The 12,269-nt window shown below is 24.6% G+C and overlaps 2 protein-coding genes across 2 annotated transcripts in view; both read right to left on the reverse strand.

The window, feature by feature from the left end:
* Positions 1 to 3,308, reverse strand: LOC129608146 (sodium-coupled monocarboxylate transporter 1-like). The gene is made up of 12 exons (XM_055519475.1): positions 3,202 to 3,308; positions 2,104 to 2,250; positions 1,885 to 2,044; positions 1,754 to 1,819; positions 1,639 to 1,690; positions 1,506 to 1,573; positions 1,285 to 1,439; positions 933 to 1,182; positions 652 to 876; positions 496 to 573; positions 259 to 428; positions 1 to 199 (listed from the first exon to the last, which is right to left on the reverse strand). The coding sequence occupies exons 1-12, from the start codon at positions 3,306 to 3,308 to the stop codon at positions 1 to 3; spliced, it is 1,677 nt and encodes a 558-aa protein (XP_055375450.1).
* Positions 3,309 to 9,537: 6,229 nt separating this feature from the next.
* Positions 9,538 to 12,269, reverse strand: part of LOC129607895 (cardioacceleratory peptide receptor) — a 67,395-nt gene continuing 64,663 nt past the window's right edge. Inside the window, exons 5-6 of the mRNA XM_055519140.1 lie at positions 11,675 to 11,966; positions 9,538 to 9,834 (exon numbers count right to left, since the gene is read on the reverse strand). Of these exons, the coding sequence (XP_055375115.1) occupies positions 9,597 to 9,834; positions 11,675 to 11,966 (530 nt within the window). The 3' untranslated portion in view covers positions 9,538 to 9,596. The remainder of the gene's footprint in view (positions 9,835 to 11,674; positions 11,967 to 12,269) is intronic.

The raw sequence follows: 12,269 nt of genomic DNA on the forward strand, positions 1-12,269 counted from the left end.
TTAACTCATTTCAGTGCAGTTTTCCATTGTTCTGTCCTCCGGAATTAATTTCCATAAAAAAGAAGCTATTAATCTTTTATCCCAGTTCTTTCTGCAAATATGTCCAAAATATATTGAGGCCAAATTTGCTACCAATATTGTTACGAAAGCTCCAAGTGGACAATACCATAAATATGAGATACTTTGATTGCCAGATTCTCTAAAAAAAAATTTATTATTTACACTCAATAATTTTATTTCTTGATCGACAAATATTACTTGAGTTCATGGATCAGCGCTGTTTGATTTACATTTAAAATAAAAGTATAGTTACATTCAGTAATTGAGACAGGTTTTTGAATATAAATCGAATTTCCCTCTAAAATTTGAGATCTAATGCATATCCATGATATTAAAATGAATGCAAATGAGCATCCAGTTAATGCACTCTAAAACGTAAATAATTTTTTTCATTTTAATAAATCTCGAAATAAAACAAACGTTTTGTAAAATTACCGATGAATTAATCCAAGGCATTAAAACTCCTGCCAGAAATAAACCAAAAAGTGGTCCTCCACAAATGGCACCCAAAATCTTTGATAATTGAAATATAATTCCCAAATTTTTAATTAAAAATGTTAAAATAAAACTGAATAGACCAAATATAACAACGGTTAATTTTAAGATTAGTTTTGTTTGATAATTTGACAATGATTTCGAATAATATGATTTCAGAAAATCTTCAAGAAATATTGCCGCTAATGAATTTAGACCAGTTGAAAGTGTACTTAATGCAGCACTCATTATTCCTCCTATAAACAAACCATTTATCCCAGGTGTTTTATGAAATATTTCCATTATAAATAATGGTAATAATTGATCCTTAATTTCTGCTAACTAAAGACAAAATGAATAACACTTTAATTTGAGAATATTAAATTTGATTAAATTACTTTAGTTGTTAATGGGTCACAATTATGATAATATGCATATAAAATTAATCCATTAAAAACGCATACACCAAGTAATAGACTAATGCCGGTAATGTAATAAATAAGAACTTTTCTTGCTTTTTTAACTGATGAAACTGATAAAAATCGTTGCATCATAACTTGTCCACAACAAGTTCCTTCTATCCATGATACGGTACCGCCAATTAAAATGGCTGACAGTGAATAACGAGTGTACGGATCTATAAATATTCTAAAGTGAAAAATTAGTGTTAGAAGACACAATATTACAGAATCTATAATAAATGGAGACATTTTGATTGAATTTAATAGTTTTAAATAATTTTAAAATTACCGCGGTAATTCAATTCTATCGCCATCATAATTAATATCAATTATTCTCTGTAAACCTCCTACTTTTACAATGCCTTTTATCATAATTAAACCTATAGATGCTAGCATTATAAAACTTTGAAAAAAATCCGTCCAAATTACAGTTTGAATACCACCCTATAAAACAAATCAGTATGAGCAATTACTTACTTGGCATTCTTTTAATATTTATGAATTACATACCAGGCAAGTATAAAACACACATATTAAACTAATAATTCCAGAAAATAAATGTATATTAATACCGATAACTAAATGAATTTCAAAATAATCAAAATTTAAAAGCAACATGAAGCTGTATAACTGTTATACTTACATTGATTCATTACTAAACCAGGCATGTAAATTACCATTGGCATCCAAAATAACTTTTAATAAATATAAAAGAATACTATTATTTTTTTTTAAATATTAGTTAATGTAGCACCTACAATTCCAATAAAATTTACAAATGATCCGAACAATCGAATTTTTTTATTGAAACGCATCTCAAAATACTGCAATCATTAAAAATAAATGAATTAAAATATAACAATTCTTTGCTGTATGAAACTTTTCAAACCTCATATATCGAAGTTAAATTCAAATTACAAAATATTGGTAAAAATATATACCAACAAACGCTAGCCGCCAAAATAATAGTAGGGATTGTATACACATACAGAATTCCATATAAATAAATTTCTGTTGATAACCCAATTAATGAAACTCCTGAAATAATGCTACACCAGTTTTTAGAGAAAAAATCAGAAATTAAATTATGTATATTAAATTCTCGGACCTGGCAATTAATGACATTGCAACTGGAAATTCTGCCATCTGACGATTTCCAACTAAATATTGAAATTCTTCTACATTTTTTTCATCATTTCTTGTATCGAATAATTGTGTTTCAGTTTCAGTTGTTCTTGTTTTATTAGAAATTTTTCTACTTTTATAAAATATAAAATAAACACTAATTAAAATTGATAACAATAAAATTGATATAAGAAATGCACAATCAAATATATCAAATTTTTGAAGTGCTATTTTTAAAGTATTAACATCCATCTCTTGTTGGTCTCTGAACGTTTTGTTTTTTGAATTAATTTTTAATAATTTTTGTTCAGTCAACGCATTTTGTCTTAAACAGACTTTCTTTAATACTAGTCTTGAATAGTTTCATTTATTTTAATAAATAAGATTAAAATTTTATTTACTCAACTCTATATTTATAAGGTACTTATATAAAATTAATAGGAGATGATAAGAATATTTACAAAATTAAACAATAAAATAAAAAAAAAAAATCTGAAGTGGGCGCAGCATCTAATCGCTCGCAATGATGACAGAAATGTTTTTCGTATACAAATTTCATTATATGAAAATCTAGTAAACTTTTTAGTTAATATACCTATAGAAAAATGTAAATTTAGTTCTTAGTTTTGATGATCCAATTTCTCCGCAATTTCCCAGTCAATTTCGTTCATAATGAGAGCCCAATTGATAAATTTTAAGAAATTCTGTCAATTAATTCCTGAGATATACGGAAATATATAAAATCGGCCGATAGTTGAGATCCAGTTATTCGCAAATGATAATTTGTCTCAAAATTTAATCAAATCGTTTCATCTCCAACGTAAACTTTAAAATAAATTCTCGTGAAAATCAGGAGGGCAGAATTTGAGATACACTGGCACAGACATACTGACAAATAAAGCTTTCTATCATGGAAAATTACATTTTCACCGAAAAATCGGTATGTTAAATGTGGTGCCATCACATAACCCCACTTATTGTATGCAATGTTTGAAAACTAATATTTAAGCTCAGAATGTTAAAACTAATGAATTTTTTTGGGAATATCAGGTTTCGAAAATTGAGCTTGAGCCGATTTTACAGTTTTGACATTGAATATTTTGAAGTTCTTTGAAATTTATTATTTGAGTCTTGGTCATTGTCGGGATTGGCTGAATTGGTGCAGATTTTGATGCCGATCAAACTCATTTCGGACAGGAGCAAACGAACAAGCAATATCAAAAAGTATATGAATAAGAATTTTTTCTTCTTGGAAATTGATCCACGTTACGAATGTTTAAGAGTCTTGGCTCAAATATATTTAATATAAAGTTTAATGTACGGCAAGTAGTTTTGTTTGATAAAAATCTAGTTTCTTGTTTATTTTTATTAATAAAAAGAGTTTGTGACAGTAGAGTCTTAAATGTTGATTGCAAATTAAGTGTAAAACGGATAATCTTCGTATGTTCGTTACGTTTCCTTAAAACTTCTAAGATGTCTATACAATCAGATATAATAAGATTGTATTATATCTGACCGTATTGTATATAATGAGGGAAGTATTGCAACGAATTTCTGCTGCAGAGCCGCAAAAAAATATTTTCAACGAGATGTTCCCCTGCATTTGTTTCTGTTCATTTTTCTGTATACGGTCAGTCATTACAGGTCAAATAAATCACTTCTTTTTCAATTAATATGTTGAACAAAAATTATAATTTTAAAATTTTATATTTCTAGAAATCTCAGTTTTATATTTCATGTAATAGCATTAGAATTTTGTGTCTGCTGTATTTTATAAAAATATTGAAAATTTTTTTTTTATAAAGCTTATGAATTAATCGGCTCTTTCCACACATTTTAATTATTTACATCAATCTAATTGCAGTTAAAGAGAATTCGTTAAAATTTTTAGAATTAATTTTTTATATAATTATAAAAAATTTTTAAAATGGTTCGAGCAAAATTGAATCGCCCTCCATTTCAATTAGGAAATTTTTCACAAACAAATCCTTTATCAACAATGGAACCGAGTTATATAAAATCAAGTAATAATCGAGTAAAACCATTAACTGAAAAGCCAATACATATAAAAATACCATCAACTTTATACCAAAATCAAGATAAACCAGAAAGGGATACAACCATTACAATTCGTAAAAAATCACACAAAATTAAGGATAATGATATTAAAAGCCAAATGGATGACTTACAACAAATCAAATTAAAACGACATCAACTGCGAAGCCAAAATCATAATGAAAAGGAAACTAAAGAAACTGATTTATTACTTGAATATTCTCGTCCTAGACTTCAGAAGAAAATAAATCGTTCTAAATCATTTTTAGAACATAAAACCAAACAACGTTATTATATTGTCGATGAGCACGGTGATAACGTGAATGTTAAACATGCAAAGGCTTTCTCTAATGAATCATTAGAATGTATGGAAATTATGAAAGTAGCAATAAGTCATGTAGTTTATGTAAGTAAAAATTTTCTAAAAATAATTTCTGATTGATTAATGAGTTCAAATTTTTTAAAATTTAATTTGCTATACTGTTTTATTTTTTAGGAAAAAGTTTCAGAAATCACTTCATCAAAATTTAAAGCAATTAATGATCGTTTAGATAATATGGCAACTTTAATAAAGAAAAATGAAGCTACTATAGAAGAATGTGTTAAAGATTTACGGGAAAGTAAATTAAAAATTAAATTCCTAACAATTGTATCAAATTCAAAATTTATTTTATATTTAAGAAATCAATCATTTTGGCGAGGATACGTCAAAACAATTAAAATATTTATGTATGAAATTGGATTATGAGAAATTAATATCACAAAATTTTAATACACCATTTCATACACCAGATATGATACAACAGCATTCATGTACAAGAACTAATCCTTCTTATTATACACATAATTTACACAATGGGCACAATCAACAGAAACAAAATTCTCTTAATTATCAACAGGCATCTTTTATAACTCCTTATTGTACACAATTTTGTAAAAATTGTTATAAAAATACAAATAACAATAATGTACCAGTTATCAATAACAATAATAATCAATCTAATTCAAATAATCTAAAATTACCGGAACAAAATAATCAATTGAAATCAACAGGTGTAAAAAATAATCCAATTATTATTGAGAATCAATCAAATAATAATATTATTGATAATTCATCGATACCAGATATTCTCAATAATTTTATTAAACAAAAATTAAATGAAAATAATAATAAAAGGCAGATTTCATCTGATATATTAAATTGTAAAAAAAATATTCCAATGGAATGTAATACTCGTACTAATGACGATATTCAGGATAATAATTTAAATGAAATGAGTGTTAGAGATATATTATATAATATTAAAGAATATTATCAGCATCAGAATAAAATTATATCGAATAACAATAGTAAAACAAATCAAAATGTTAAAATTGAAGATGAAGGAGAATATACTCCAACAACAGATGAAAATTATGATACTGAAGAAATATATTATGATGGAAATCAATTCTAAATTGCTCTCATATTATTGAAAATTTTTAGATAATATTTTATTGTTTTTGGGTTTCATATGTTTCTATATCTAAATTTAGTTGGGCCAATTCGTTGAAAACATTTTTTATGTTAAAAATATTTCATCATATTCTATATAAATTATCTTCAAAATTTTACATAATAAAATGTTTAAAATGCATTAGGCCTATATTATTATTCTAATGAATAGATTTTTCTTGCAACATGATCAAGATAAACTTATTGTACAATTTGGATGCAAATAAAGCAAAATTTATAATGAAAACTTATAAATTAAAGTGAATTTCTTTAAAATTTTCATACAATACCTTCAAAATAATTTAATCCTTAAAGTAATAAAATTTGTAATTCACTTATTTGAATTTCAATCTCTTGCAATACACCTGAACGATTTTATACATTAACAGTTTCTTATTAGTTGGAATGTTTAGTATTGTAAGATATTGAAGCTGGTAGCATTTTTAAGGTAGTTAAAAAAGGGTGATGTTTTTTATTTGTCAAGAATAAGCAGCAAATAACATTAAACTCCAAGTTTGATTAAATTTGTGATTTAACTACATTGACACAATAGTACTATCACACTCTTTGACAACTATAAATGTATGTACTTACGTTTATAGTAAATTACTAGATAGTACTAATTTCGAACTATGTTTTTTTAAAAACGTGGTATGTATATCGTCGATATTAATTGAAATATTTGAATATACCAGTTTTTTGTAGCAATTGAGCATATACTGTGAGGGTTTTCGTTTATGCACGCTGCGCTGAAAGTTCTACATTAGAATATACTACAAATATGCAAAAACTTTTTTTGTGTACGCAGTCTACAAATTCTAAAGCTTCTAAATAATCTGTCATTCGAAAATAACATAAATGACATTATTTATAAAATTATATCTCAATACTTTTCGCCTTCCAATTCATTGCAAAATATATGGAAATTTTAACAAGATTTGAAAACTTAAAGAAAACTTACTTTAACATCCTTCAATATCTGAATCTGTCATTTTGAAATTTAAAATTTTTTTTTGAATTTAAATTTAAAAAAGAAAACAAAATTCAGGAGATAACGACAAAATTTATACTTGAGGTCTGCACTACATTTCTAACATTTCTTTAATGCAGATTAAATTTCCGAACGTACTTTATTGCAGCCAGTAATTTCCGAACGATCTATATTTTTAGTGTGTGTTGAGTGAATTTTCGAACGTACTACAAGTTAGAAGTATTCTAGAACTGAATAAACGAAAACTCCCAATTTTTGCAAATTTTTGATTTATCGGACGTATACTAAAACATTTCTTTATCTGAATATATTGAGTTAGAATTGTATTATCCGAAAACTTTTATTATGTATACGGTCCGAGTTCAGTCTGAGCAACGAAATTTTTAATATGTTTTTTGCCTTGACTCTTTCTTTCATCCTAACCAATCATCTGCCATCTGTTATGCAATCGTATAAAGAAATTTATGAAATTCTCTCTCGATTTTCGGGTCCAAAATATAAATAAGGTGTCTGGATGGCCAATGATTTTATTTTAGAAACTCTCATAATAAAAAATGCAAACACATAATTTTTTAAACATTTTTTTTTTTTTTATTAATTTTCTTTTCATCTCTTGTCAATGATATTTTATAAATTTGGAAATATTTTTTTTTTTAATTTTAAATATTAATTTCAAAATTATAATAAATTAAATTTATTATTAAATTGAAAAAATAAATTAAAACAAAGTTAAATGAGTTTTTTTTTTTGTTGAAATTTTTTTTTTTGCATTTATTTACAAAACATTTAATTTTTACAAAATACATCACAAATTCACAAGAATTATTGTTAGTTTTAAATAATATAATTAAATAATAAACATGATAATATCATTTATACAAGTACAATAATAATATTTTATTAGTGCATTTTGGAACATAATTTTTACAGCAGCAGCAATATAATTGCACAGAGTTTATTAGAAAACAAAAGCGAGAATATTTGACTTAATTGTATAATTTTCCTTTTATTATGAAAAAAATTATTTTATATATACAAGTATAATTTTTTTTTATTTTAATAATTAATTTTAAATATGTTTGTATAATATAATTTTATATACTTGTATAGAATTTTATATAATATATTTTATTTATAAATGCAATAGATTTCTTAAAAATTACAAAAATTTATAAATTATTTTTAATAAATTTTATTTTATAAGACTAGAGAAGTTTTCTTAAATAATTAATATTTTTTTTCTTGCTATTTTCTTTATTATAATTTTTATTAATTTATTCGATTCTATTTTTTTTTAAATATAACAATATTTAATTTTAATTAATTTTCATTTAAGGTTCAAAAAATTTTTATATAGGACACAATTAATTGATGCGCTTTGAATAATCTATGTATAACATTTACTTGTTTACTTAAATATAATATTCAGTAGATATGTAGCGTTGCAACACAACATAGAAACTAGATTGTGGTTACAAAAAATATAGAAGCTTTAAAATTCTTAAAGATTTTAAAATTTTATGTATGTAAAATATGCAGGAGAAAAGATTTTTTATATTAAATGTAAATTTCAAGCTGTTTGCTTTATGTCAAGAGCATAAATTCCCAACAATTTTGAATCTAGATCAAAATACAGTCCAAATCGAATTAAAAATTGAAGATGAATCAATAAAAGTGTCTGTGTATCTTTAAAATTAAATGAAACAAAAAATTGATGGCATATTTTGAAAGATTATTCTCGGAAATTTATGCAAGTGCTTTTTTTTTTAAAAATTATGAAAATGGGGTATGAATCAAAATTGCTTTCAGGCGACTAATTGTTGAAAAAATTTATACCTATATCATATTTCAAAACAAAAATTTAAATTTAAAATATCTGGAACTAGAATATCTAACAATATTTGAAATAGTAAGAATGTACTTAGAGTCCTTAAGTATAACATAGTTATACAGTAAAATAAATTTAGAAAAGGTCCGATTCTAATGGTAAAAATGGCCCGTTTTAAACGCAGCTAACTCTTTTCTGATAACTTAATATGTGTAAACATAATAAGAGTGAGTATAATAGTCCAAAGCTGTTCTATCTTTGTAGAATTTTACTATATATAGAGGAGAATGAAATGAAAGAGCATTACTATATGACAGTGCGAGGCGGTAAATTGTCATATTATATACCTGTGAGTTAATTTGGAATCAGATAGGTAATGCAGATATACGGAGTGCAAGATTTAAACTCAAGTAACATAGAATACGGTCAAGAAAAATTTTACGGGTTGACGTGTAATGGATCAAGTTGACAAAGTCGACTATTTTACGCTAACATTGCAATAACTTATTTGAAACCAATATTAACAGTTAAAAAAATTATGCATAATCTTACAGCTACATTAACTGAGTATAACAATTTAATAAAATAATTGAAAAAAAAAAAAAACAAAATAATCTCATATTACTGATTTCACAAATAAATTATACAAACACACAAATCTTATGTACATATAGCAAGTGAAGCAATTTAGAAATTAATTTGCTATTGTTCTGAATTATAGAATAAGAATTGCTCATTCGTATAATTAAGTGCAATATAAGATGGGGCGCTAAGCTACTTGCACGCACTTTTTTTAACAAATTCGTGTTGTTTCCCTCACAATAATTTCTAAATTACATTCACTTACTGGAATTATCATTTATGTGTTATTATGTAATTATATATTGTACAGCTTAATTATATATATATATATATACATATAAATTTCAATTTTAATTTTATTATTTTACTTGTCAAATTTTTATTTTTTGTTTTTCCAAATTTACTTAATACTAGTGATGATTTAATTTTTTTTTTTTTCTATTTTCTTATAATTACACAAAATACATAATATTAATTTTTACATTAATAAAAATATTAATTATTATATTAATAATTAAATTATTATCATACTTCTGACATAGCTAAAATTGTTTTCGGTCGTTCAACGATAACAACACGTGCTGGCCTCATACAATTATTTGATCTACGTGAAACATTTAATGATGTTGTTAATGTACGCATTGAATCACAGCTATTATGTAATCGTTGATTAACAGTTGTACAACGATGTTGTGATGAATTATTATTACTTTGATTTGTACAACATGTTGAACATGAAAACCATCGAAATGGTGGTACTCGTCTAATAAATGTAGAAGAAAATTGAAAATTGAAAAAATTTTTTAAAAATATTTAAATTCATTTAAATATGAAAAAAAGCTTAAAATACAAAATTTTAACTAAAATATTTAACCTTAAAGTTTTGGTCATTTTATTCAAACAGGTTTGAAAAAATTTCCATTGTAAACCCTTATAATACAAATTAATTTCCTGCACCATCTCGCCACTTTAAATTTTGTTGTTATTTAAAAAACGTGTGAAAAATTAAAAAAAAAAAAATTTATAGAAAACAATTTTTTTTCTGTTAATATCCTAGAATTATTAAGATTTTTAAAAGAATTCATTGAATTTATCCTTACTATCCTATATCTAGCTAGGTACTTATACTCAATTCTATAGAATCACTACTATAAACCATTAAATTATGGGATTCATTGTATATACGAAGATTTTTATTACTGCCTACACATAGTTAAAAATAAGGTTATTGTTCCCATTTTACCTTTAATCCCGATATTAAAACACAAATTTATTTTATAGCACACTTCATTTTGTACATTTATGTACAAACATATTATGTGCATTATATACATATATATATAGGTGAAAATATATTTAATGTACAACGTATAATTACTTTAGAAGAGCAAAAAAAAAAATTATATAAAATAAACATTTTGTTTTGCTTAACTGCAGCGGGGCAAAACATTTTAATATTTTTCAAGACTTTCAATAAAAATTACTTATTTACAGGGAAATAATCGATTGATTTCCTTGAAACTTAAACTATCAACTTCCGGAATTCAGGAATATCGAATTCAAAAACCGAATTTTTGCTAGTGGCTGTCTTTGCCATTTTTTCCCTATCTAAATTGAATAATTAACGGAATTTCTTGAAATATTTAAGTTCTGATTGCCAAAAACGAAATTAATTGAGAAATTCTGAAAAAAAACTTGAATCAGAGAATGAAGGCCTCTACTAAGAACAAGATTTTCATTTCTCTAGATACTTGTCATCTTCATAAGATTTGAAGGAAATGCTTAAAGGATATTTGCATCATCTTGTCAGATTTTTTAATTTGATATTCAAAATTTTCGAGTGGCAAATAGCTCTCAATAGACTTTTCATGTACATGTAATTTTTTCTTCTTATATAACAAGAAAAATTAAGAAGAAAAGCAAAGTAATTTTTTTACTATGTAGTGAAAATGTGTGAGTTAAATACCTATAATCCCTATATTAAAACACAGTGCCGGGTACATAGGCCTGCATTTGAAGATCTAATAAAGTTTTCATATACATAATTTTTTTTTATATTTAAGAGACTTAAAAGAAAATTTATAGGTTCTTATATCTATAGTAAGTTAATTACTTCCTCACTTGTATCTATGCATTCCGGAAGGAAATTATTATAAGAACAAAAATAGAATAGAAAAATATGTAATTAACTACAGACCATAATTCTCATTGAGAAAATTGTCTATCAACTTTACAATTTTATTTCAACTAAGTTAAGTTTCACAATGCCATAAACAATATAGAAAATGAAAACAATAAAATTATTAGAATATTTCTGAATTAGTATAGGAAAAGATATAGATTGTTTCAACTATACGATGGTTTTACTTTATTGTAATACTAAATTTTATAAGTATACTACACATCGTATACATACGAGTAGTATATTCCAACACACATATTTTATTTTATGTAGAGCTTGTATTACAAGTATTAAAATATATATATATATATATATATATATAAATTTTCCTACGCATTCATATATAGGATAATAAAATAAAAATATATATATATATTATATTCTGTAACTTAATAATATTATTGTTTATACCTATACTTACTTTAGAGCACGACACACTTGTGTTGAAAATAGGCAATAAATTAAAGGATTCGCAGCAGAATTAAGTGGTGCTAAACTTTGTATAAATGTTGATATTGCAATACTTTTTTGTGTTTTTGGTGGTTGAGCGAAAACTTCCCATAAATTGTATACAAAATATGGTGACCAGCACATAACAAATACAATTACAATAACAAATGTCATTTTAACTGTTTTAACTTTAGCACGTGGTATAATACCACGTGAACTAGCACGACGTGATGCCATACAAGTGCTATTTCTGCCAGCTCTTTCTGAAAATTAAAAAAAAAATTTTATTTTGTGTTATGTAATTTTGTTTGTTTATTATTTATGTGTTATATGAAATAAATTAAAACTGTTATATTGTTTTACTGTCATACTGCGTGTATTACAAGTATATCGTAAATTCAAAAGTAAATATTTTATCTAGATATATAAGGAAAACAGTTTTAATAAATAAAAAAAAATTTTTGGCTTTTTTGAGTTGAAAATGAAATTTGTTGAAAATTTTACACATTTGAAATAATTTTATAGTAGTTTTATAGCAATAAACTATACCAGTTTCTCCTATAAAA

This window comes from Condylostylus longicornis, unplaced genomic scaffold (genome assembly GCF_029603195.1).
Source record: "Condylostylus longicornis isolate FDR11 unplaced genomic scaffold, ASM2960319v2 ptg000030l, whole genome shotgun sequence".
In the NCBI taxonomy this organism is placed as follows: Eukaryota; Metazoa; Arthropoda; class Insecta; order Diptera; family Dolichopodidae; genus Condylostylus; species Condylostylus longicornis.